At 31.8% G+C, this 26,907-nt stretch overlaps 4 protein-coding genes and 1 long non-coding RNA gene across 8 annotated transcripts; 3 read left to right on the top strand and 2 right to left on the bottom strand.

Moving 5' to 3' along the window:
* Positions 1-208: 208 nt before the first annotated feature.
* LOC126656647 (fasciclin-like arabinogalactan protein 7) lies at positions 209-2,254 on the top strand. Of its 2 annotated transcripts, none has more exons than XM_050351257.2 (2): positions 209-318; positions 1,264-2,254. In XM_050351257.2, exon 2 carries the CDS (start codon positions 1,313-1,315, stop codon positions 2,102-2,104), a length of 792 nt encoding a protein of 263 aa, XP_050207214.1. In that variant the 5' UTR covers positions 209-318; positions 1,264-1,312; the 3' UTR covers positions 2,105-2,254. The 2 variants fall into 2 exon arrangements, with proteins under 2 accessions (XP_050207214.1, XP_055959684.1); XM_056103709.1 differs by lacking the exon at positions 209-318 and adding an exon at positions 841-968.
* A 1,064-nt stretch (positions 2,255-3,318) lies between these two features.
* On the bottom strand, positions 3,319-6,637 carry LOC126657412 (uncharacterized). Of its 2 annotated transcripts, XM_050352089.2 has the most exons (3): positions 6,410-6,637; positions 3,705-3,971; positions 3,319-3,584 (listed from the first exon to the last, which is right to left on the bottom strand). In XM_050352089.2, the coding sequence occupies exons 2-3, from the start codon at positions 3,949-3,951 to the stop codon at positions 3,343-3,345; spliced, it is 489 nt and encodes a 162-aa protein (XP_050208046.1). In that variant the 5' UTR covers positions 3,952-3,971; positions 6,410-6,637; the 3' UTR covers positions 3,319-3,342. The 2 variants fall into 2 exon arrangements, with proteins under 2 accessions (XP_050208046.1, XP_050208045.1); XM_050352088.2 differs by lacking the exon at positions 6,410-6,637 and having other exon boundaries at positions 3,320-3,584; positions 3,705-4,550.
* Positions 4,875-7,010, top strand: LOC126657413 (uncharacterized). The gene is made up of 2 exons (XR_007633325.2): positions 4,875-5,255; positions 6,633-7,010. It is a non-coding gene; the product is annotated as an uncharacterized LOC126657413 (long non-coding RNA).
* Positions 7,011-16,663: 9,653 nt separating this feature from the next.
* Positions 16,664-21,942, top strand: LOC126654897 (fimbrin-5). Of its 2 annotated transcripts, none has more exons than XM_050348894.2 (15): positions 16,664-16,814; positions 17,300-17,426; positions 17,565-17,735; positions 17,863-18,107; positions 18,211-18,382; positions 18,491-18,529; positions 18,677-18,745; positions 18,822-18,938; positions 19,078-19,289; positions 19,473-19,631; positions 19,713-19,915; positions 20,417-20,583; positions 20,667-20,763; positions 20,917-21,008; positions 21,489-21,942. In XM_050348894.2, the coding sequence occupies exons 2-15, from the start codon at positions 17,337-17,339 to the stop codon at positions 21,645-21,647; spliced, it is 1,992 nt and encodes a 663-aa protein (XP_050204851.1). In that variant the 5' UTR covers positions 16,664-16,814; positions 17,300-17,336; the 3' UTR covers positions 21,648-21,942. The 2 variants fall into 2 exon arrangements, with proteins under 2 accessions (XP_050204851.1, XP_055962444.1); XM_056106469.1 differs by lacking the exon at positions 16,664-16,814 and adding an exon at positions 16,853-17,115.
* Positions 21,943-22,636: 694 nt separating this feature from the next.
* On the bottom strand, positions 22,637-26,514 carry LOC126657470 (BTB/POZ domain-containing protein At2g04740). The gene is made up of 5 exons (XM_050352161.2): positions 26,011-26,514; positions 24,132-24,891; positions 23,820-23,856; positions 23,610-23,743; positions 22,637-23,267 (listed from the first exon to the last, which is right to left on the bottom strand). The coding sequence occupies exons 1-5, from the start codon at positions 26,486-26,488 to the stop codon at positions 22,925-22,927; spliced, it is 1,752 nt and encodes a 583-aa protein (XP_050208118.1). The 5' UTR covers positions 26,489-26,514; the 3' UTR covers positions 22,637-22,924.
* Positions 26,515-26,907: the final 393 nt, after the last annotated feature.

Below are 26,907 nucleotides of genomic sequence, written 5' to 3'. Positions count from 1 at the left end.
CACTTCGGTGACAACATGAGGCTTCTAGTTGAGATCCAAAAAAATATAAAAGGGTCGAGTGAAATTTTGAATAAATATTAGGGTCTTTTTCATATCTTATTCCCTACGTAATTTAGTAATTTAACATACTACTAGTTACCTATTTTCTTTTTTCCCATTATATTTTCTTGAATCATTAACAGTTATATATATAATATTTTTTTCATATACACTATCAGTAAAATCTATCTTTATATAGCTTCACCACCTTTCTGCTCTCCATTGCAATTTCAGCTTTGGTAATTTGTTGCAATTTCTCTCTGAATTCCTCTTCATCAGGTCAGTTTTTACTTCCCTCACTGCTCTCATTGCATTTCTTGTTTTTTTTGTTAGGCTTTTTTTTCCATGTAGTGATATAATCTTGAGTACCCATTTCTAGATTTTAAAGATTTTAACTTGTTTTTAAAAGGTATTTTCTTGCTAATTGTAATGGGTATTCCCCATTTCTTTTTTACTGATCAAGATAATTTGTACTCATGTTGTGTTACTACTTGAACTGTTGCTGTTAATGAGCTGGTCTAGATCTGTTTTTGTTTTGTTCTTGTCCTGATGCTCATTGTGTGGATGTGGTTTTATTGTAAACTCTTTGATTCCTGATTCTATAATAGAGATTTGTTTACTTCTTTTTTACTAATTTCTAGTAAGGAGACAAGGGTTTTCATGTGATTTGCACATTGAATTGAGATTGGTTTTGGTAAGTGTATTGAATCTCAATTCAACTATCATCTGACATTGCATTGTTTCAGATCTTGTTTTTAGCTTTTTGTATTCAGTGTATGTTATGTTATGTTATGTTATGTTCTTAAATTTGGTGGATGAACCGGTCAAGATCTGGTCTTTTCTTAGTCATTAGGGTCTTCATTTTTCATATTAGACAAACTTTGTGGCTGCTTTCGGATTCAGATACGGCGAATCGGTCTCCTTTAAAGGTTTTCTATGTTAAAAATAAAGTCTTGTCTCAGAAACGCCAAGTTCACGACATGTTTCGGAAACAGGAAACGCTAATTGAATGAAGGGCCGTATTACTTATGTGTATGTTACATCATTGATTATGTTCCACGAAAACTTCTAATTTCTACAATTTCTGCTCTAACTTGTTTTAGTAAACATCTAATTTTCGCTGATTTTTCGGCATTTACTGTTTTAGCATTTCCATTTTATGTGCTACATAGTAACATAGGTTATTGATAAGCTGAAGTTGAAAAATTTATGGGTTTGCTGCAGGAATTTGGAGAGTTATAAAGAGATTTTCTACCTAAAGTGTCTGAAAAAAATGAAGCTTTTTGGGATTTTCATGTTCAGTAGTATACTATCATTTCTGTTGATTTCACCAGCATATGTTAAAGCTGCTAGTCCACCAGCACCAATCCTACCACCATCTCCAGCTCCAGCACCAGCACCCATATCACCTTATGTAAATCTCACTGATTTACTTTCTGTTGCTGGCCCATTCAGCACTTTCCTTGGCTACCTCGAATCGACCAAAGTCATCGACACCTTCCAAAACCAAGCCAACAACACGGATGAAGGCATTACGATCTTCGTACCAAAAGACCGTGCCTTTTCGTCTCTTAAGAAGCCGTCTTTATCAAACCTGACTCAAGATCAGCTCAAGCAACTCGTGCTTTTTCACGCCTTGCCGCATTATTATTCTCTTGCTGAATTCAAGAATCTCAGTCAATTAAGCCCTGTTAGTACCTTTGCCGGTGCGGGCGAATACGCTTTGAATTTTACCGATATGTCCGGCACGGTCCTCCTCGACTCAGGATGGACTCGGACTAAAGTTAGCAGTAGTGTGCATTCAACTGACCCTGTCGCAATTTATCAAGTCGATAAAGTTCTTTTACCGGAGGCGATTTTCGGTACTGATATTCCTCCAATGCCTGCACCAGCGCCAGCTCCTGTAAATAGCCCCGACGCAGATTCTCCGTCGGCTGACGTGGCTGCAGATAAAGGGCATTCTCCAGGAGCTTCACCTCGAAATTCTTCTTACAGAATCAACAATATGGGTATGTGGAGTCAATTGGTTCTTGCAGTTTCAGGTGTTCTGTTCTTGTTCTTGTAAGAGATAAGTTCCATTGGCATGAGTCTCTAATTTATGTTAAGAGGGTATATCTGGATTTTTCGATTTGTCTGCATTGATTTTTTTAAACCATTTTTTGATTATAAATGTTATTGAATTTTATGTAAGTGAATGAATGTTACTGTTATGATACCTGCTTCTACTTTTGCTTGTTCAATTGCTTGCATTTTGTAATACTATACATTAGTGTGCATTCGGTTAGAATCAAATCAGACCGGAACTGACATTTTGAAATTTTTCACAACCGAATGGATCAAGTTTATAAAGAGTTTAAATACTTCAAATTGGTTTGATGATTTTTTTCAGTTTGGTTACATTTTTGTGAGCCCTACTTATAAGAAGATTGATTGTTACTTAACATAGAACCCAAGGAAAAGCTACCTTTTAACAGCAACTAGTAAAAGCTGCAAGCCTGCTGTACTCGGATCATATATTGTGCTAGCATTGGACAGAGAGTGGTCACAATCCAACACCTTAATATTTAAAATAATTTCTAACTTAGAATATATATATATATATATATATATATATATATATATATATATATATATATATATATATATATATATATATATATATATATATATATATATATATATATGAGCTTTTTTAATATGAATATATAATGGTGTGACAAAAAGATCATAGGTAACCCTTAGTTCTAATTTTTAATGGGTTTCTTGATTTAAAAGTTAAGTGATGCTTAGAATTAAATCATGTTGTTGACTGAGTAAAAAAAACAATCTTCTTGTTGAAAGAACAAATACACGTTTAATGTTTGGCTGTTTTCTGATAATGCTCAAACCTTAGGCGTTACTCATTACATAAGGACCATTTGGATTACCTATTTGGGTTTGAATTTTTATTTAATCGGTTTGGTTTCGATCGGAGTCTTATATTTGGTTGGTTTGTTTAGAACATTCGGTCAAATCAATTAATTTGATTTTGAAATTTTCGCTTCGGTTTTACCGACACCGAATGCTCACCCCTAGAAAAAGAGACTAAAATAGTATTTCAATGATTAAGCTCATATTTTAACAAGTAAAAACCTAATTAAATTGATATTTGTTCCCTTTAACTGATATATATATAGCTTCAAATCAATATGAAAATGAAACTACTATAAAATTGTTTTGAAACTCATAGAAACTCGTACACCGCAATAATAAACTAGGCTATGTTTTCAGAAATTAAAGCAGCTACATATGAAATGATTAACATTATTCATTTGGAAACTCCAAGTTAACAGCCACCCATCTGTTATCAGTAACTGGCAGCACTATAATGCCTTTAGGGAAAGCAATATTGGGATAACTTGTGTACACCCTTACCCTTTGATTATGCAAATAACTCTCTGATTTTCCCATGTTTTTGCTTGAATTTAAGACATTGGAATTGCTACCATTTTCTGCAGAATCTTCAGTTTCAACTTTTGCCACATTTTCAACTTGTTCAACTTTATCTAGAAAAGGCACGAAATCCATAAATATAAACGCCAGAAAAGGTGAATTTACATACCCATAATTTTAATTATGATCAAATTAATAGAAATATTATTAAAACATGAAAACACACACATTACCTAATTCCTTGACAGGTTCATCATGAAGTGAAGAATCAGTGAAATGAAGAAAAGCAAATTTGGCAGCATTATTTTGAGATTGCTTAGAGGAATTAGATGGAAAATTAGAGTCATCAAATGAGAGGCCATTGACAGTAACAGAACTGTTAAACTTAGGAGAATGATCAGACCCATTTTTCATTACACAATACTTCGGCAATCCCCATTGTCTCTTCTGGCAAATCTCTTGAAGCTTTGTTTTGTACATTTTTAGTTGTCTGTCTGTCTCTAAGAAAATATGAAACAGAATTGAAACTTTTGCAGATTCTTTCATGTTTGGTTTTCATGATTCTTGCATGATTCTGTGCTAAAACTCTGTGTGTGTTTATGTTTGCTCCAATCCGTAACATAAATGGCATGAAACACAATATTCCTATGCTCAAAATTTGGCAAAATACATATTTAGGTCTCTGTATTATCATATTTTTTGAATTGAGTCTCTCCACATTAATCTTTATATATTTAATCCTTATATTTTTATTTTTTGAAGATATTCAATCCTTCCATTAGAAAAAATTTAACGTTGTTAAGTCAGACTGAAAAAAATCGATTGAGGGACTTGCTTTTAATAAAAATAAAAGTGCAGAGAGCTAATTCGAGAAAAAAATATATAAAAAACGGATAATTTTTTTATTCCAACTCGACCCGTTTTTATAACAGTGATATGTAATATCTAATATCGATCTATCAATCCATAATTTATTTATCTATCTATAACTATCTTATATGTGTGAGAGAGAGGGGGGGGGAAGGCAAAATTACCATTATAGACTCTACTAGAAGGTTATCTTGAAAAAATCTTTAAAGGAGATATACCCATGACAAAAGCTACAAGACAAATCTTTGAAAGGACCAATAAGCAAGAGGAATCTACAACAGCAAAAAGAAAAGAGATAAACCCTTTAGTGGAGCTAGACCGACTCTGAAAAAGCAGAAAAATTATTGAACAAGTTGTAACAAGATGTAAGCAATAACGTAATTTTGTAATAATAGAGGAGGGGTTCAACCTCTATAAAAACCCACCACAACTTAGGAGGAGGACACACGAAAAATTCTGAATGATATTCTTACTCTTGGAATCATTCTCTTCCTTTCTCTTAGAAAGCTCTTGTAATAAAAGTTATTTCAGCAATAAAATTTATGGGATTCTAAACTTTTTTTTGTTCTTTTTGAGTAATCTTAGTAGTTAATTATATCTTGTTTAAAAATATAGAAGTCTAAATACGAAAAATGAAGAATGAGTATTTCATGATTCTTTAATTTTTTTAAAAAATCTAAACATTAATAATTTCTTAATGTCTGCTGGAGTAATATTCAGTTGTGTTTCTGTGAAAGCTACTTTAATACCAAGCCCATTCATATGGATTATAAGGGCAGATGATGTTATAAAAAGATGGAACGATAATTCAGCCTAGAACGTCACCAGTTTAAAGGCGAACTGATAGTAGAAATCGTTACTATCAGGAATAGACATTAACGAAGGAAACGTGTTGGACCCTAAAGAAATCTAAGGTATATCAGAAACCTCATCCCTTGTTTATTTTTGGTATTAGATTTTCAATTCTATTTTCAAATAAGTATGTGTTAATGAAACAATGAAAAGAAAAAATGTTTTATAAAAATGAATTATTTCATTAATTTTGCAAATAATTATATGATGAAACTGGATCTAGTTGATTTAGAATTTTATTAATTTTTAGGGGATTTAATAAGTTCAACTGAAGATCTAGTTAACGCAAGGGAAGACAGGATTTTGCTTCTACCTTTTTAATTATAACCCCTCTTCTACTCTTTTCCATTGCTATCGGAGCCTATTTAAGGATATAAAAATGACTTATAAAGAAGTAATAAATAGCGTGATAATATTAATGGAAACTGCAAAACAAAAATTAACCATAGAAACAAATTTTAAAAGAGATCAATTAATAGACATAGAAAATGAAATATCACGTATAACAATTAATCCTTTATCAGATGAATCTGTTAGGCCTAGATTAATAATTAACAGAAACATAATATATAATGACCTTAAAAGATTGGAAAGAAAGTTATTAAAAAATAATAAGATAAATTTATATGATATGAGTATAGTGAAAAAATTTGGCCAATATTTAATTATGTTAGATCTAAGCAGTAAAGAAAATATAGATGAATGAATAAGAAAAATGAATGGACAATTAAGAGCACTATATGATAATGAAATAAATTTTGGAACACAAGATACAGTAAATGAAACATATACAATATTTATTTTAATGAAAAAAAATTAGAGAAACATTAATACAATTAAAAAATGAATTTAGAGAATAAAAAAGAACAAATAAAAATACCGATAACTTATTAGATGTTAAATGATAAAAACGAGTTATATAAAGAAGAGAGTTTATATAATTTTTTACCTCCATTTAAATGAGATAAAAGAACGGAATCGGACAATTTTTTATTATGCTTAAAACGAACGAATTTATCTAAAGATATAATAGATATAATAATGGTAAAATATTTTAAAAAAATATAAATACTGAAATTTATTTAGATTTATATCGTGAAGATTTAAATAATAAACTTTTGATATTTAAGTCAAATGAAGACGATTTTTATGAGGATTAATCTGCACCATTAACCAGAAAACAAAAGTATAGAAAGACATTACATTGCCACCTCACCAAGAAAAGGCACAAAATTAGAATTATAGAAAAAGGCACAGATATAGAAATAGCCCTTAAGCCGGCAGTGGTTGCTGGTGCCGATACTTCTTGTTGCCCGTGATGTTTCACCTGAAAAACACAGTTCATGTGTCCCAAAAATTATAGGTTACGAAATGGTAAGTGTAATTATTTTAAGAGAAAAAAATATGAAGTTCAAATCTTTTGACTGTTTTTTTTGCAGGCTGAAACTGGATTGAATGCATATGAAGGAAAACTAAGGGAAATATGTGCCAAATTGGGCTGTAGGAAACATTCCGGCCGAGACAGCTCTGAAAAATGAAAATTAATTAGTTATTAAAAAAAATAAAAAATTACAGTTGCTGGAGTACACTCACCGGCAAGAGGGAAGGACAGAAAGACTCACCGGCAAGAGGGAATGGCCAGAAATGAACCGGTCAAACGTGAATAACGCACGCTGGCGCACTTCTGCATCGATTACTGAGTCTTTAGAACCTTTAGCGAGCTCAGCCGCCACTAGCCATCTCAGTTTGACAAATTTTGGGTCACCATGTTTTTTGTTGTTCCACCTTTCTAGTTGATCCTCAAGTTTCTCGTTAAAGGCAGTGTTAGCTTCCACGGTATCTATTTTCTATAAAATAAATTTAAAAATTAATAGTGTTAGTGAAGAAAAGGATAAGTTGTGTTGGTAGAAGCGAAATTGATGACCTTTAGTCAGTGGCGGACCCAAAAATATTTTATAAGGTGGTCAAAATTATATTGAAATTTTATAAAATGAGTAAAATTGACAACAAATAAATTTTAAGGTGGACAAACTATATAATTTAAGATGACAAAATCATATTTTTCAATTCCATATCAATATTTTTTAAAAGGACTCAAATTCTTACTAGGTCCGTCCCTGTTTTTAGTGTGGCCATGGTAGCAATAAAATGAAGAAGAAAGAGATGACCTTTAGTGTGGCCTTGGTAGCAGTAAAATGAAAAAATAAAGTTTTTATATTTGGTTTCTAGGGTTTGGGCACTGCTACGTTGGACACAAATGAAAAAAAAACGTTTTTATAATTTACCTACTATTTTTATTTTTAATCCATCAGTTTCTTAGAATACTTTTAAAAATATTTCAAAACCCATTATTCCAAACTTCAATTGTATTGTAAAGTGTTTACAAAAGTTAAGAAACTCATTAATTATACTTATTTTATTAAACTATTCCTGCAATACCTCTTAAAAAATGAAGAATAGATTTTTATAAATTCACTACATTCGATCTTATCTACTAAACTTATGAGGGTACTTTGATAATTTTATTTTAAATTAATAATAAATATAGATATTTTTTCTATTTATATGAGACAAAAAAGTGACCATTTTTCTATCTCTTACAGGGCGGAGGGAGTATAAAATTTTGTCGAGATCAAACGATATTTGGATTTTTGGAATTCGACTCGAGTTCAATAAAGCAAAAAAATTATAGCCGATTTTATTATAATTTAATCAATTAAAATTGTGAACTGCATGAGTCTATTTAATTGATTCTTGAATTTGAGTTCGACTTGAATTTTTTTGAGACAATCTTGAATAACTTGCAAGTAGGCCGACTTATTTACACCCTTAATATGAGTAGATAAGAGTTTTTAATTTAATTGAAAAAAAAGGACTCGTATTAGTTCTTTAAAGGTGATTTAAAGAAGGATAAAAAAATTCATGTAAAAATATTTTAAAAATAAAAATGAAATTTTTAAAATAGAAGATGTTAAAATAAAATATGACACTTCTAAAATGGAACGGAGGAGGATTGTTTTAGGGGGAAAATTGAAAAATATTGAAAAAGGAGAAAATAATCCCATAATAACGCGTGCCTGTGAGTAATTTGGGATAACACTTAATTAAGTTCCTAAATAAAAGTTAGCACTTATTTTCTCTTAGCTTTCTCAACCAACACGTATTTTTCAAAAACACAAATTCACAAAAACTATCAAACATATTTTCATCAAAAGCTAAAAAAGGAACAGACCCATCACGATTCATGCTTAATCGCCATCTTTTTTCCTTCATCTCCGCCTACCCATCATATTTCATCTTCATCTTCTTCTTTTGATCTCTGCAAATTCTGTTTTTTTATTTATTTCTTTTGTATTATTCATGGGTTTGAGAATTTAATGAGTTTTACTATTTTTAACTAAAATTTTAGGAATGATTGAAAACAATTTCAGTTAACATCGATTCAAATCGATTTCAACCGATTTCAGCTGGAAATCGAATTCATCTAGAAATCAATTTCATCTGATTTAAACTTTATAAAATTGCTTAGTTTTATTTTGATATTGTTGTTATTTGTTTTTCATATTGCTTTTGCTGCTAATTTTTTTTATGTTGCTGCTGCTGTTGATTTTTGTTTTTTCATATTGCTGCTGCTATTTTCTGCAGCTACTGTTGTTATTGTTTTTTAGTATATATATTTTTTGTATGTTTTGTGTATATTTTTAATATACCCTCATATATACCCTCATATAATTCTTAGTATTTTTTTTATATGTTGACGCAATTTAAAGATTAAACTGACAAAGTGTATCCAACTTATCTAATTTTAATATTATATTTAAAATATTGTTCGTATGTTTCTCAGCTTGTTATATATACTGATTATTTCATTTTTGATTATAATGGTTTGGTATAACTTTTGAATTTTTATATATTTTGTATATTTGTTATATTTATTGATTTGTTACATGAACTATTATTTAAGATGATTACAATGTTTATACTAATCGAATTTTGCATACTTCATATATATTATTATAATACTTTATATATATTATTAGAATACTTATTGGATTTCTAATACCTTGTGTTTATTTGTAATGATTTCAAACTAATCTCATTTTGATATTTACTTTCTGTGTATCTTATGTATAATGTATATTTGTTATAAGTACTAATTTGTTATATGTGCTCATTCTTTTTATTTTTTTAAATAATAACTATAATATTCTGATATTTTTTTGTAGGTTATATGTATACTTTAAAGTAGTAATATGTACTAATTGCTATATGAAATGATTCTTTTATTTTAGATGCTGATAGTGTTTTGGTATACTTTCTGCATGTTTTAAGTATACTGTGATTGCATAATTTGTAATTGATTGATTATAGTTGAGATTCAAAGAACATAATTAAGGTACAATCTTGTGTTTTTTCTATTTTTACAGTTTTGTTATATGGTTTATATATACTTTGTTTCTTTGAAATATTAAAATTCTCTATAGGTACTATCTTGTGTACAGTGTTGTTGTATATTTTTTGTATATTTGTTGTATATTGGTACATCTTGCGTTTCTTTTATTTCCGTTTTCAATGTTTTTGTATACTTTATGTATATTTTCTGTATACTTACTGTGTTTTATTTTTTTCCTTAATGATCAGAAATGGAATAAATAGCAGTTATCATCTATTATAATGGAAAAATCAGTCTATTTTTCCATCTTATGGTAAACTTGCATCAGAAAGGCCTAAAACGAAAATACAAGGCATCATGGGAGAAAAAGAAATCAGTAACATGAGGAAGGTATAGACAACAGGAGCATAATAATAAGATTTGTAAAGATTTGCTAAAGAGAAATATGTAATAGTTTGATATTATTTTAATTCATAACCTTCCATTGAATTTTTAAATTTTTTAGAATTGATACAAGCATTATTGCTCACTGTGTTTGTTATATCTTATGTATACTTTATGTATATCCTTCACATGCCTTTTACGTTTATAATTTCTGATTACAATATGTCTGTATACTTTATGTATACAATAATATTTAATTAAATACTTTTATCAAATCATTAGCCAAATGAGATATTAAGTAACAAACTATACACAAAACCTAACAAAATATAAAAAAAAGATGCAGGTAAGAAGTCAGAAAGTATACGACTAATATAACAAAATCATTTTCAACAGTTTATATAATTATTTAGCCCAATAAAAGACTTAGCTAGTAGAGTATACAAAAAGAATACCAAAAGTAGACAAAATAGTATACAACAATAATTTGAACTGAATTTCAAATAGCTAATTCTAAAATTTCAAAACAAACATAACTTTATGTATACTTTAAATATATCAAAACCACTATTCTTTCTTTCTCTCTCTAACTTCTCTCTATACTGTAAATAAAGTATACATAATTTGATTAGCCTTAAAATTGTAATTTAAAATTTATTAATTTGGATGAACTTTGTTATTTTAATCTTTCAATAGCGTCAATATATAAAAAAGAAATAACAAATTAAAATTATGTGAGGGTATACTAAAAGTATAATAAAAAATAACAACAATAGTAGCTCTAGAAAACAGCAGCAACAGTAAGAGAAAACAGAAAACAACAGTAGTAGCAACATGAAAAAACAGCAACAGTAACATCACAAAAAATTAAGGAATTCTTAAATCTGAAATCGATTGAAATTGATTTTTAGCTGAAATCGATTTAAATCGGCTTCGATCGATTTCCGCGTGAAATCGATTTCAATCGCTAAGCGCAACTAAGAAGGATAGTCTAAGTCAAGGATTGTCCAGTGAAAAGAAACCAATTAAATGATACAACCCTTAAGAGATTAATTGATCTTCGATTTTGTTTTAAAAAAATGTGACTCTTCAAGCAATTAGAGAGAAGAAAATCGTTGTCGGCGGTGGCGCAAATTGACAACTTCAGAAAACAGTTAGAGATTAAAAAGAGAAATTAAATTGCAAAGCAATCCTCTTCAATATTGATGGTGACTGTGTTGCTGGAAAAAGAGAGTAAAAGAGGGAGTAAATAAAACAGAATCTTGATTGAATTAGGTCAAATTGAAGAAAAGAGGATAACTGTTACCAGGCAAATGAGAGAAAATGGAAGAAGAAAGGTTAAGTGTAAAACAAAAACTAATGAAGCCTATTAAGTGTTGAGTCAAATAAAAACAAGCCCATTAAGTGTTGAAAATAAAATAAAACGTATTTTTAGGATTATTTAAAAAAAATAAGTGCTACATTTAATTTCCTCTTTTTTTTAGTGATTGTGACCATCCTCCTTTCTTAATGACGATCCGTCTTCAACTTGGGCCATTTTTAAAGGCTATCATGCAAAAAATATCTCAAGTTTAGTAAATTTTTACCAAATTAATTTTAACGGGAGTCATCAAATTCCATACCATTTTTTTATCTTTAATATTTAATTATTTTATAATTTTTAATATTTTATATATTTTTTATCAATTACATCTACAACTCTATTTTAATTCTATATATATCTTGTAAAATATCGTAGTATGTTTCATGTTAAAGTGATTGTCAAATTAGTCTATTATGCCAAAAATATAAATATGTTAGGTAAACATAGTCTATTGATAACAAACTATGCATATATATTAATTAGTAGTGAATCCTGAAATAGTAGAATTTTTTTATTAAATTATTTAATAGTAATACTAAAAAGTGAATAAGCCAATTTCAAATTACTTAAAGTTTAATTTTATAAATTTTTTATTATTCAAATGTGATTTTGTGGCTCCATACTTGACTCTTAGGGCTGTTTAATTATATTCAGATTTAATTTTAAAAAAAGTTGCATGGTTTAATTTTGGGGATCAGCTACTCAAATATAAAATTGTCACGTAAAATAAATATATTCTATATTAATATTTAACAAAATGCTATCTCTTTTAAATTTTGTATTCACACTAAAAATAAAATCACTTCAAATAGATCAAAAATCTTAAATAATAGTATAAAATTAAAAAGTTTCATACAAATTATTCTCGAAAGTAATTTTATTTTATAATTTTTTTAAAATAAGTATAATTTAATAAAATGCTCTTTGAAATCTTTCAGTCACAGCAGAATCCAGCTGTTTCTGATCCAGTCCATACTTCAGTGAATAATCCTTGGTCTATTCCTCCATCTTCCACCATTTCTCCTATTCAAAATTCTCCTGAATCTACTTTTCAGAAGAAAGATTTTCCATTACTCAGAAGATCTTCCAGAGTCACAAACCTACCAGTTCATCTCAAGGATTATACTTTAAATCTTGCTTATACAACTACCCCTCATATTCTCAATTCAGTCCTTTCCTATTCTAAATTGTCCACAACACATCATGCTTTCACTACTTCCATTTCCAATATGAAGGAACCAATTAGTTATAATAAAGCAATCAAATATGATTGCTGGAAACAGGCAATGCAGTCAGAGATCAATGCTTTGGATCTTAATAAAACTTGGACCATCACTGATTTACCTCCTCATAAACACACTATTGGTTGTAAATGGGTTTATAAACTCAAGTTTAAGTCAGATGGTTCAATAGAAAGGTGTAAAGCCAGGTTAGTGGCTAAGGGATTCACTCAACAAGAGGACATTGATTATTTAGAGACATTTTCTCCTGTTGCCAAGATGACAACAATCAGGAATTTGCTTGCTTTGGCATCAGTCAATAAATGGCATCTATTTCAGCTGGACATTAACAATGCCTTCCTTCATGGTGATCTGTAAGAGGAAGTTTATATGACATTACCTCCTGATTTTAATGCCACAAAACCAAACCAAGTCTGCAGATTGCAGAAGTCTTTGTATGGATTAAAACAAGCCAGCAGGAAATGGAATAAAAAGCTCACACATGCCCTTTTAAGTCAAGGATTCAATCCAGTTGCAGCAGATCCATCATTATTCATCAAACATTCTGGCACCAGCTTCATAGCTTTGTTGATTTATGTTGATGATGTAATCATTGCCAGTAATGATTTACTTGCTGTTCAGGATATCAAAACATACCTTCATGATCAGTTCTCTATCAAGGACTTAGGTGTTTTGAAATATTTTTTTGGGTTTTAAGGTGGCAAGATCAATATCTGGTATCAGTTTGTGTCAAAGAAAGTACTCTTTGGACTTACTTTCTGATTTTGGTTTTCTTGGAGCAAAGCCTGCCCCTACTCCAATGCTCAAATCCACAAGACTTACAGCAACTGATGGTGATGTGCTTACAGATAATACTCTTTATAGGAGACTTGTAGGGAAAATTCTATATCTCTGCAACACCAGACCTGATTTGTCCTTTGCTGTTCAACAGCTATCTCAATATTTGGACAAACCAACTCAAAGTCATCTCAATGCTGCTTACAGGGTTCTTAAGTACATTAAAGCTGCTGCTGGTAAGGGTTTGTTCTTTCCTTCAACTAGCACACTACAGTTAAAAGGGTTTACAGATTCTGACTGGGCTACATGTAAAGACAAAAGAAAATCCATTTCTAGAATGTGTGTGTTTCTTGGTGACTCACTCATTTCTTGGCGTTCTAAGAAGCAAAATACAGTCTCTAGATCTAGTTCAGAGGCTGAATATAGAGCTTTGGCCTCTATCACTTGTGAGATACAATGACTTCTGTACTTATTACATGATTTCAAAATCATGCATACTCAACCTGCTTTGGTTTATAGTGACAGTCAATCAGCCATTCAGCTAGCTCATAATCCTGTTTATCATGAGAGGACTAAGCACATTGAAATTGACTGTCATCTTGTGAGAGAAAAGATTACAGCTGGTATTCTTCATCTCTTGCCTGTTCCCTCTTCCATTCAACTTGCAGACTGCTTTACAAAGCCTTTGGCTCCTCATTCTTTTCATCATGCTGTATCTAAGCTGGGCATGCTTAACATTTATGCTGCCAGCTTAAAGGGGGGGGGGGGGGAATGCAGCTAATGAGATTCATCATGGCTCAGCTCAGCAGAATCCAGCTCAGCATCAAGATTTTGGTTGCAGCAAAGGTTCATTCTCCATTGATGCAACATATGCCACATCAGCAAACAATATGTTTAGCATGTGTCAATATCTTGGAAATCAGAATTCTGTTATTAACAGAATAGTTAGCTCTGTCAGTTAGATAGGTGGTTATTTTAACAGACTAGGAATATTCTGTTTTGGTTGTTAATTTTCTGTTAACTGCTTCGTGTATAAAAGTAGTGACAGTTAACAGCTTTTGTAACTATTCTTTCACAAATTAATAAAGATTAATTTCCATTTTTTAATATAGCTATTTAAGGAAAACCAATTTTTTTAATTTAGTCAATTTTTTATAAATGAATTATCTTATGATTATTATTTTCTGTAAACAATTTATTAAATCTAACAGATCTTTGAAATTTAAGAAATGAAAAATAAAATATTTGAAATGAACTGTTGATACTTGATTTGAAACGATAGTTTAATTAAATTTGAAATGTCTAAGTTGCTATTCTAATTTTGGGATGCTGTTTTAAGTAGTTAATGGGGGGGGGGGGGGGGGGGGGGGGGCGAGGATTACAAACTTGTTGGTGACCCAATTCGAATAATTAATGCTGGTTTAAATGGGTAATAGTGAATAAAATTTACAAAAAGGTCCTTTTTGGGTGCGGTGCCATTAATACCGTAATTATTAGCACACTTAAAGATTTGTGCAGATTTAAATATCTCCTCCGTTTTAATAGAGTTGTCCACTTTACATTTATCACACAGTTTAAAAAAAACAATTATTGCTTGTGAGTTTTATAAAATTTTCCTTATATTTCTTGTCATATCCCTATTTAATATAGGATCCATTTACAATTTATTTTCAATTTACTCATTAGTGGATTTTAAATAGGATTAATATAGAAAAAATAAGTGTAAAAATTAGTTATTTTTTGAAACTGGATAAAAATTTTAAAACAAAAATATTTTTTAAAATGGATAACTTTATTGGAATAGAGGGAATACAATTAGAGAGTTGTGAAACAAAAGGACTGGTTTGTAAATTAAACTTATTTCTGACCATTTTATGTCAAAAACATTCGGGTCGTTTCTTTTTCTGTCCTTGTCCTTGATTATTTTATCACAGTAATTTTTTTCTTCTGTATAAACTCGTGTCCGGCAAAAAACAACAAATACAAAATGTTGACAATGCACGCCAATCCCAATTTCCCAAAAAGTAAAAACAGAAAAGGTACTGCAAAAACTAACCAATATATATATACTCCAGTATATGGGAAAATATATAAATTCTATTTGAAATTGGCTTATTCACTTTTTAAGTATTATTTTTAATATAAAAACCCACAATAAAATTTACAAAAACGTCCTTTCTGTTTTTTTTAGTCCAACCACTTCGGGCCGAAGTTGGCCGATTGGGTTAGGAAGTATGAGCTTCCTAACTTAGTTGAACGTTTTAACTTTTTTATCCTTTGACATTTTTTCTTATTTCTTTTTTTCTTAAGAAGAGTTAAATCTAAACTTTATTATCCTTTGTTTATCTTGTTGGTTCGTGTTGCTTGAGAGTTAATTTGACATCTTTTGTTTGTTTTTTTAAGTGTTTCGCCTTTTGAAAGTTAATTTGGACTTTTTTGTTTTATTCTAGGCGTTTCGTCTTTTGAGACTTAATTTGAACTCTTTATATTTAGACGTTTCGCCTTTTTTTTTTTTTAGAATAATGAAAATTTCATTAATAGGGAAATAAAAATACAACTTGATCAAATATTGAATAAATCAATACATTCAAGAAGTACAATAATAGAACATCAGTAAAATAACAGAAAATTATATCTAATTTTTTCAATCGCATTGACGGAGCTCTTTCGCCTTTTAAGAATTAATCTAAATTCTTTTTATTTTTAGACGGTTCGCCTTTTGAAAATTAATCTAAACTCTTTTTATTTTAAGGCGTTTCGCCTTTTGAGAGTTTATCTAAACTCTTTTTATTTATTGTTAGAATTGACCTCATCTGTAAAAAAGCATGATATTTTTTAAACATTAAGATATCTAAATTTAAAAGGTTTAATTGTTTTAAAAATCACGAACTTTATTTTGTAATATTAACACGAACTTTAATCATGCATTTCAATACATGACTTGTCATTTTTTTTGCGATTTAAAATACCGAACAATTTTCCTTAAAAACGCTGATGCGAACAACAAAATATACATTATTCCAGCGTCCATTTCAATAATTTTTTTTTATCAAATTGCAAAAATTCAAAAGTTGGTGTCCAACGTGGTCAAAATTAAAATTTTGTATTAAAATTGCGAAACACTCTAACGTTCGTGAATTTTAAAACAATCAAGCCATTTTAAATTTATGGAACTATTTTTTAAAATATGATTAAAATACTAGTTAGCTTAACACTTGGATAAAAATAATAAAATAAGGAATTTTCTAAGTTTGTCTGTATTCCTAATTTTCATAATTTCCTGTGTTCGCGGGTCTTATAGGCAGCACGCTTTTCTCTCCTTTCTCCTCTCATTCATTCCTTCAATCAATCAATAATCCAACTATTTCATTTCCAACAACAAAATTTCATCACTCTCTCTGTTTTTTTCCATCATCTACAACAATCATAAACCATGAAAATGATCAACTTTTGAGTTTTCAAGGTTCGTTCTATCCAAATTTCTTGCTTTAACGACTATTTCTATTATTGGGTCCTTGCCATTTCTTTCAATTCCATTACTTTCTGATAAAGCTTGCATATTTTAATGCTTGATCATGATGCATGCACACGTTAATGAACACCTATACAATATTGGTTGATGAGGTATAAGCGCTTGTCAGCATTCTGCAAAATTCGCGGTATAAGCGCTTGGCAGCATTCTATAAAATTCGCGGTATAAGCGCTTGACAGCGTTCTGCAAAATTCGCGGTATAAGCGCTTGACAGCATTCTGCAAAATTCGCGGTATAAGCGCTTGGCAGCATTCTGCAAAAGTCTTGTACAAGCGTTCCAATTATCAAAAAAAAAGAAAGATACAACATTGGTTTCTATTGTTTTTCTTGGTTTTTAATTTCAAATCTTGGCTAATTGATATATTTGATTATATGTTGAACCTGTTTATCAATCTAAGTTGTTATCTTTCATGCAGAGTTTAAACAAAATTGTGGCCAAAAGAAAGCAAAGAAATGTCTTCAGGTTTTGTGGGTATACTTGTTTCTGATCCATGGCTTCAGAGCCAGTTTACGCAAGTTGAGCTACGTACCCTCAAATCCAAGGTAATTCATTTTACATGCATTTTGGGTTGTACTTAGGATTGTAGTTTAATTTGCTGTTTTATTATGCTATGTGCATTATGTTCTCATTGTGGATTTCTTGATGAATTAGTAATTGGGCCTTTTTGGTTCTTGTTCTAGTATGTATTAATAAGGACGCAGGCGAATCGTGTTACAGTGGCGGATTTGCCTCCTGAATTTGTGAAATTGAGAGCTTTTACTGAGGTTTTTAATGAGGACGAGATTAGGGTTATATTGAAGGAATCTTATGCTAATGCCGAAGAAGAGTTGGATTTCGAAACCTTCCTCAGGGTGAGTCTTTGAAGGTTAGAGATTGTGTTGCTTTCATTTGATTGCTAAAGTTTAGAGATTGGTTCTTTCATGTTTAATTGATGATCTTTTCGTTGTTGGTTGGATTGGCAAATTTGTTAATCGGCAGGCGTATTTGAATGTGCAAACAAGAGTACCTGCAAAATCAGGTGGTAGAAAACTGAGATATTCTTCTTCATTTCTTAAGGCATCCACAACTACTTTTCAACATAACATTAATGAATCCGAAAAGGCTTCGTATGTTGCCCATATTAACAACTACTTGGGAGAAGATCCAATCTTGAAGAAATATCTTCCTATAGATCCATCAACTAATGCTTTATTTGAACTTGTAAAAGGTGGAGTTCTTCTTTGGTATGTGTTTCGTGTCCACTTTGCGCAATTTCTGTAGTTTTTAACTCTTGAAAGACGTATTATGTGTTTATTGATCGAAGGTGTTATTGTGCTTTTTATGCAGTAAGCTTATCAATGTGGCTGTTCCTGGCACTATCGATGAGCGAGCTATTAACACAAAGAAAGAGATGAATCCATGGGAGAGAAATGAGAACCACACTCTTTGCCTCAACTCTTCAAAGGCTATCGGCTGCACAGTTGTTAATATCGGAACACAGGACCTTGTTGAAGCCAGAGTAAGTTGGACTGTTTGCATCTATTCATTAGGATATATCCTGCTATATTTATTCTTGTGGTTGGCAATATGCTCAAGATTTCTGTTTCATGTTCTTTTTTGGTTGCAGCCTTATTTGGTACTTGGATTAATTTCTCAAATTATTAAGGTATCCCACACTAGCATCTTCCTTTATTCATGTGATCATACATTATCGAGTATGACTCTTATTCATGATAATGGCAACAATCTTAGTTTTGGCTTTTTTGACGAACATTTTTAACATGGGGTATTCCTGTATTGCTGGCAACCTCAGATTCAACTGTTAGCAGATCTTAATCTTAAGAAAACTCCTCAACTCGTAGAACTAGTGGATGACAGCAAGGTTTGGCTTTCTTAGTTTTCCTATACTTTGATAGTAGAGGAAGTAGTACAGTCAACTCACGGGTGAATGCTTGCAGGATGTGGAGGAGCTCATGGGATTACCACCTGAAAAAGTTTTACTGAAGTGGATGAATTTTCATCTCAAGAAAGCTGGTTACAGTAAAGAGGTTACGAATTTCTCTTCTGATGTGAAGGTGAGGGATTTATGACCAATTCGTACACTGTTTCTGATTTTGTAGTATTTCAAAGGTGTTCCAAAATATATGTTCTACCATGTCGACTGTGTTTTAAAGTTTTATCGATGGTATTAACTGTTGGCATTGGCATTTGCAGGACGGAGAGGCGTATGTTTACCTGCTTAATACTCTTGCCCCGGAACTCAGTACCCCAGCCGCCAAAACTGTTAGTGATCCTACCCAGAGAGCAAAGCTGGTCCTTGAGCAGGCAGAGAAACTGGAGTGCAAAAGATACCTTAATGCTAAAGACATCGTTGAAGGCTCCCCAAATCTTAATCTTGCATTTGTGGCACAGATATTTCAGCACCGGTGAGAAGCAATAGATAGAAACTTATCATGTGTACATTTATACGCCATTTTCCCTTTTAGATTTCAGATTATTCTTAAATATTATGAGTTTTGTATGATAAAATAATTCTTAGCAAAATATCATATTTCCTCCACCCCCGTCTTTAATTCTGAATTATTCCGTTTATTTTTTTTATCTTGTAGGAATGGATTGTCATCCGACACTACAAACATGCCCTTTGCGGAGATGATGGAGGAGGATGATGCTCAAACTTCTCGGGAAGAGAGATGTTTCCGCCTCTGGATCAACAGTGTTGGAGTTGTAACTTATGTTAATAATGTTTTTGAGGATGTCAGAAATGGGTAAGCTTTCACTAAATCCACACAAGCAAGTATATAAAGCGGTGTAACTGTTTGAGTAACGTTTATCACTTGCGCTAGCAGATGGGTCCTTTTAGAAGTACTGGACAAAGTTGCACCAGGCTCTGTTAATTGGAAGCAAACCACTAGGCCTCCTATAAAGATGCCATTCCGAAAAGTCGAGAATTGCAACCAAGTTATAAAAATAGGAAAGGAAGAATTGCATTTTTCTCTTGTGAATGTTGCTGGGAATGACTTTGTCCAAGGAAATAAGAAGCTCATATTAGGTGAGTTTGGTTTAATTTCATATGGCACAATAAATATTCATGATTTTATACTTCTCATCTATGTAGCAAACAAACGAAAATTGTGAAAAACATATAAAAACAACATTTTTAAATAAATAAGTTATAAATATAGAGTTTCTGAGTTTTAAAGCATTTTTACAAATGGAAACGAAATACCGAAACGTAGGACTCAAGATGTTTCGTACAACATTACCTTTCACTTCTTATGGTTGTTGTTCTGGCTGATCCAAATTTCTTCTGGTTATTCTTTCTCTTAAATCATTTGCAATCTTCTGGTCGTTATCTAGTCGTGTGCATGCAACTTCAACCAGATCATACATTCATGTCATGTGGGATGCTTGAGCCTGTGCTTTTGTGTCATTTGCTTTTGGCACCCCTCGAGCATTTACTTCACTTGGAATTTTATTTATCGAGAATTAGTCTCAGCTATATTTTTATGCTCCGAGTACATTAACTCTTGCCTTTTCTGTTTACCTGCAGCATTTCTATGGCAGTTAATGAGATCGACTATGATTCAACTCTTAAAAAATTTGAGATCTCACTCCTTCTTATCCCATGGTAAAGGAATTACAGATGCTGACATCCTAAGCTGGGCAAATAACAAAGTGAAGAAAGCAGGTAAAACATCTCAAATGGACAGCTTCAAGGTAACCAAGGAAACAACGGTTGTGTTTACGTTTACATTTCTACGAATAATTATCTTTTGACATTCGATCTTTTTCTCTTCTAGGATAGGAGGCTTTCCAATGGACTTTTCTTTCTCGATCTTCTTGGTGCCGTGGAGCCAAGGGTAGTCAATTGGAGTGTTGTCACCAAGGGAGAAAGTGGTATGCTTCTTAAAGATTTCACTCGTCCCCGTTTGAAAAGAAAATTTGCTGAACTTGGGACATTTTAGCTTCTAAAGACACATCTGCATAGCTAGGTTGACATAGCCTACATGAAACTTTAAATTTTCTCATTCTTTGTTAGTGTCATTGCAGATGAAGATAAGAAGTTAAATGCGACATATATAATCAGTGTTGCCCGTAAGCTTGGATGCTCGATTTTCTTATTGCCTGAAGACATTATAGAGGTAAGCTTTTGTGCTAAACTTGGGATGTTTCTTGTTTATTGCCACGCATGAGATGGTGATTTTTCTGATTTTACATTTAGATGACTTTGTGTTAACATTGAGTTGAGCGTGTAGAGAAATCTAGGGCCTTGGTTTTCGATTTGAACTTGATTTGCGCCAAATTCTGTTTGTTGATATGGCTTGAAATTTATACTAAACCCCAAGAAAGAGCATTGTTAACCAACATTTGTTGAGTTTATCTGTTCACTTCCTATCTATGTTGCACGGAAACATAAACAAAAACGCTGAAACGAAAAAACAGCGAAACTATATCTTTCTTTATGACAATAGGTTATAGATATAAACTTTTGGAGTTTCAAAAGCGTTTTTGCAAACAGAAACGAAGCACGAAATGTAAGACTAGATACTTTTTCGTGCAACATAGCTTCCAATCTATACTATTTATTGGTCTTATGCATCAAACTGAATCTTGTATGACAGGTAAACCAGAAGATGATGCTTACTTTGACAGCAAGCATAATGTATTGGTATCTGCAGCATCAGTCCGTGGAGCCATTGTCGTCTGTTGCTGAAGAAAGCGCTGATAATTCTGATATTACTATGGATGATGCTGATTCAGATTCTGCCATGTCCCCTTAGGTTGGCAAAAGACAAAGAATGACTTCAAAATGTAGCATTAGCAGCTTTCAATAGAGCAGGAACGAAACCGAATGCATCTGCAACTAGGAGAATTGAGTTGCTTAGGAAGAGCACTCATTGTTCAATTGCTCATAAATCATACAAGTCAAAATTATGTAAATTACTCATTTTTGTAAGTAGAGCTTGCTGTTATTAAGCATAATTTCAGGACCAAATTGATGCATTCATTGTACTGGACTATTAGTTTATGTAAAAATATACTCCCTCCATTCTTAATTAATTGACGTTTTAGATATGTGCATATAAATTAAGGAATGAAATTAATGTGTATGCAAAATACTACACTACCCTTTTCCATAATTTATTAGCTTTATAGTTTTCTTAAAGCAAATAAGGGCAAAATAGAAATAAAGGTAGTTAAAATACTTAAAATGCACTGGTAATGGAAACGTCATATAAAATGGAATAATTTATTTATTTTACCTAAAACGTCAAGTAATAAGGAATTGAGGGAGTATTATTTACCGGTGCAAAAGGATAATATATAAGCTTTCCTGTCAAAAGCAAGATGATTTCGTTATTTCTATACATTCCGTTCAAACCGAATTGATGAACTGAAATTTTAATGTATTTAAAAAATCTAATTTCTAAAGATTTAAATATAAATCTAACGTAACCAATTTGTTAAATTAATATTTTAATTTTTACTTACGGAAGTATTAAATTGATCCAAATTTATTGATTCAGTTTGATTATTCGACTTTCACAGACTCCAACTTAAATAGCTGCCATGCATCCACAATAGGCTACTTAATTTTTTTCAGGTTCTGTAGAAATTGAAATTGTAGGTGGCAATTAAATTGAGAATTATGGTGGTGCCTTTGAAATTTTGCTTAAGTATGCTCATGGCAAAATAAATAAATTCTGCATTTGTTTTAAATCCCTCTCATAGCAAAAGAAAAAAAAAACAAGTATTAGAAAACATATCGTTCTCTCAAAAAAAAAAAACATTTCCATAAAGGGTCTTCAATACTCTGCTTGTTACAATGAATTTCCACTACAAAAACAAGAAAATTCAAATGAGGCCGGTGCATGGGCAGCAAATATTAGGACTCAAACACTGATCATACTGTCTACAATTTTAAATCTGCAATGCTGGTATATAGATTATACGACATTTATTTATATACACTAAAAAAACTGTTCGACGCTAAATTGAATTATTCTTTTTCCTTTTTCTGTTTTTCGTCAACCAATCAACGTACATTTTGTGACGATCAGTCTTCTGTACCATAGTTAGGTTCTTCAGACTTCTCTTTCTCTGCCACAATCATAAGCATCTCAAGGCGCTTGTCGAAAAGTAATGCGCTCTCATCTCTCTCGTCAAGCTCAGCAGCCTCGGCTTCAAGCCATTTCTCTCGCAAATCATCGAGAAGATTTCCCTGGTCTGTGTTTATAGCAGCTCCTGGAGCACTTGGAGCTGTGGTGCGGAGTGAAGAATCTCCGGAGGGTGGAGGCAGCGTTAGAAGCATTGCACGGAATTCACAGGTATCAGCAAATATCTCAAAGTCACTAGCTATTATATCAAGACAGTATTCTCGAATCTTCAGGACGCCATACCTGAACATGTTAATTTACCATCAAAAGCTTCACATATATCAGCTGAAATTTCGTCTACTGAAATGAAAATTTTGGGGCATCTCCTTCAAACAGAGATACAAGAGAAAGTAGTGTTCTTTGACATTCTCATGCACCAAAAATAAAAAAAAAAGTAGGAAAACGAGTTCTAAGGATTTACATATTATAACCTAAATTAGTTTCACTACCATGAAAAATTACAAATCGCATATACTCCTTTCGAGATTCATCACAATTTTTACTTATATTCTCAAATGATTTCAAGATAAAGATGCTAATCAAAGTATTTTAATAATAGCAAAAGAAATAAAATAAGCAACTTACATGTCTGCCAAAACAAGCCAATGACATATTTCTGCGGGTGAAACCATTTCCAGGTGTGGCAACAATACATCTGCTACAGCACGCTTAAGAGGAAATAAAAGGTATCTCGAAGCAGCATCAAACATCTCCTCTGCCTGAAAGTTAGTGAAATACACAATGAAGATACATTTAAAGTAGCTAACAAATAATTAAGATGAAGATATGAGATACCTGATCTGGGTCTATATCCTTCAAACTGTCAGTATACCTGAATCAGACAACTTTATAAGTCTTTTGATAACTAAGTTAAGCATAAAAACAACTAATTCAAAAGTAAAGATCGCAATTCTATATAGTATGCAGTATGGTACAGAATATAACAATAATACTGATTGAGCAATTATCTGGTGACTGCATCAACAATTTCTAGGATCAAGAACCACTAAGGTGAGATATAAGTATGTTCTAAACAGAGGATTAAAGCTGGAAATGGAAAAAAACGTTGTACTATTAGACCATCTATGTAAAACAGAAAACACTTACATGTACTCCAACATTTTCTCCAATGTCTCCATGCTCAAATCATGTTCTACTAGACATGGAAGACTATTAATAGGCAATCCATCCTTCCCTTCATGAAAATCATTCATCCGGGATAATCTTGCTCTAAAGTACTCTGACCTTGATGCTAAAATTACTTGATGGCAGCGAAAAATCTTATTATCTACTTTTATACAAACATCGGCAAGATCCTCTACAGAATCACTCATCTGCATAGCACCAAAGGAATATGCTAACCTATCAACACTGCCATCCAGATTTTGTACCAGGCTGGATTTTGCTAGGGAAGTCTTCAGGATGCCATGCAAGGCAGCAGGAAGCCTGTCTTCCTCAGGAAGCGATGCACCCTGTAAGATATACCGCTTCTGAGAGTTGTCTACATCTCTCAGTGCTTTGTAATCTGCATATTTTTGATGAATCAGTTCTTTCTCAAGGATCCTCTGTAGGGATTCACATTTGCACACTTTGCAGATTCTTACAAGATCTTCCATGTCATCCACTACAATCTCTAGTCTGTCAGAATAGAAGAAGTGAATGAGGCTGTAAAGAGCAGGATAAGACAATTTTTCCTTTGCAAATCTTACTTCACGTCGGTCTCTCCAATCAGTTTCAAACTTCTTCTTAAAAAATGGTGACCGAGCGCTTAATATCACTCTGTGAGCTTCAATTGGCCTACCTTGAATGAAAAAGGCCACATCTGGAGGGAAATGGTTGGAGTTGGACATCCCATTGGTCGAAACACCTACTCAATAATGTCATACGTCAAATCTCACATCCATATTGTTCTAATGCGAAACAAAATGCATAACTTAATTTAGCTTTCTGAGAATAGAAACCTTACAAACCAACAACTGAGGAACAGAACAATCCTCATTACAGCTTAAACTTCTCCATTATATATTCCCATTTAAAACAAATCATGGATCACTCAATCTCATCTCTTCCAATAAATTAAATAAACCAGATTTTATCTCATGTCCTTTGCTCATGCTGAACCCCTTCAATTGACCTTAAATCTATTCATCACGTCATTTGTCTCAAATTATTTTCTTTCTCCATCATCCAAACATATAACTGATTATTTCAAACTTTTGAATGTCCTACTCAATTTCTTGTGATTAAATCAAAAATATATTAAGTTACAAATACAAACTTTCCTCGAGAAACACTTGACTTGACACGAGAAATTTAAAACATCAACGATGAAAATGAGCCTAGTATTACATTTTAACATTTAACTTCAAAAAACAAATTGTAGAAAAAGAAAAGAAGAACTATATGATTATCATAGTATTCACAATCACATAACCACTATAAGCTCGCAACCCAATACATGCATACACAAATATCCAAAATTAAGCATTTCTAATTCAGCCTTAAAAGAACAAACTAAAATAATAGTAATAATTCGAAACAGATATTCTCCTGCGGTAGCTCCTTAGGTATAGTTTCTTTCTTTGATAAGTCCCTCCTTACTAATTTAAACTCAGCAAGAAACGAATAAAAAAAATGTTGTTAACATCAAGATAAAGCCACCATTCTCTATACGGTTCACATTATTACATATTACCATGTTTCGACCAAAATCACAGCCAGACCACTAAAGCATTCACATCTCTGATTCAGTTCATGCTAACAAAATTCATTACTGAACCTTAATTACTTACAAGAACTCGATTCAATCATATTCGAATTCTCACAAGATCACATCTTTAGAACAATTAATAACTAATCAACCAAACACAATCCAATTCAATCCAATTTTCACATTTAAACAATCCAAACAGTACTACAAACAAAACCATTAAAAACCAAAAAAAAAAACAATCTTTTAAAACCAAAACAAAAACAACCCACTAACCTGGAATTTCAAAGCCACCCAATTCAGCTTGTTCCAAATAAACTCTATTACCAACACACCCCAAAAAAGTGTCCCTCAAAGCACTCTGCAAAGCCCCCAAAGGAGGGGGCCTAGCTTCAAAAGCTTTCAAAAGCTTCCGAACTTTCAAATTCAAAGCAGCATAATGACATCTATCTCCATCAAATGTATGTTCTGAACAAATAGCTCCATTTTCAAGCAACATTCTAGCAGCATCCAAATGCCCCGCTAGACAAGCGTAGTACAGCGCCACCGAGTCCCACCGGTCGCGGGCGTTCACGTTGACGCCAGTTTCGAGTAGGTAGCTTAATCGGGGTACGTCGCCGCAACGGGAGGCTTCGTATATGTCGCCGTTTGGGACCTTTTTGAGGGGCAGTGATGAGGTGAAATCGGAGGGGTCTAGGTCTATGCAGTCTAGCTCTTGTTCCAGTGTCCATCTGGGTTTTGTTGGTGAAGCCATCTGAGTACTCGCTAAAGTGCAGGGTCTAGAAAAGGCGTAATCTTTTTTATTTTTTGTAATGGCAAAGTGTGCATTTAGGTCCCTTTATTTATCCACTTTTTGATATTCAATTTCTATACTTTTATTTATCAATATTGAGTTTTTATACTTTTAATTTTACTAGTTTCGCATTACGTGCTATGCACGTGGCTCGTAACGTAACTCCTCAATGAACATATTAATAGATTTATTATAATTATATCAATTTTTTATTTATAATTAATATTAAATTAGTTAAGAATTTTTGTAAATACAAATATATTTGGTTATTAAAATTTTTTCCATACTGAATTTATTCTTCTTTTGGTTTTATAATAATCATAATTAAATAATTAATTTAATTTTATTAAAAATATTATTAAAAATAATAAGATAAAAAT

The sequence above is a fragment of the Mercurialis annua genome, linkage group LG7, assembly GCF_937616625.2.
Source record: "Mercurialis annua linkage group LG7, ddMerAnnu1.2, whole genome shotgun sequence".
In the NCBI taxonomy this organism is placed as follows: domain Eukaryota; kingdom Viridiplantae; phylum Streptophyta; class Magnoliopsida; order Malpighiales; family Euphorbiaceae; genus Mercurialis; species Mercurialis annua.
This window is presented reverse-complemented; position numbering and strand designations above follow the sequence as displayed.

Coding starts and splice junctions, on each gene's coding strand:
- LOC126656647 (XM_050351257.2), top strand. CDS start 1,313: ATGAAGCTTTTTGGGATTTTCATGTTCAGTAGTATACTATCATTTCTG.
- LOC126657412 (XM_050352088.2), bottom strand. CDS start 4,017: ATGAAAGAATCTGCAAAAGTTTCAATTCTGTTTCATATTTTCTTAGAG. Junction 3,585..3,704: donor TGAACCTGTCAAGGAATTAG/GTAATGTGTGTG, acceptor TGCCTTTTCTAG/ATAAAGTTGAACAAGTTGAA.
- LOC126654897 (XM_050348894.2), top strand. CDS start 17,337: ATGTCTTCAGGTTTTGTGGGTATACTTGTTTCTGATCCATGGCTTCAG. Junction 17,427..17,564: donor TACGTACCCTCAAATCCAAG/GTAATTCATTTT, acceptor TTCTTGTTCTAG/TATGTATTAATAAGGACGCA. Junction 18,939..19,077: donor ATTTCTCTTCTGATGTGAAG/GTGAGGGATTTA, acceptor TGGCATTTGCAG/GACGGAGAGGCGTATGTTTA.
- LOC126657470 (XM_050352161.2), bottom strand. CDS start 26,488: ATGGCTTCACCAACAAAACCCAGATGGACACTGGAACAAGAGCTAGAC. Junction 24,892..26,010: donor GGGTGGCTTTGAAATTCCAG/GTTAGTGGGTTG, acceptor ATTATTGAGTAG/GTGTTTCGACCAATGGGATG. Junction 23,268..23,609: donor TGGCTTGTTTTGGCAGACAT/GTAAGTTGCTTA, acceptor TAACATGTTCAG/GTATGGCGTCCTGAAGATTC.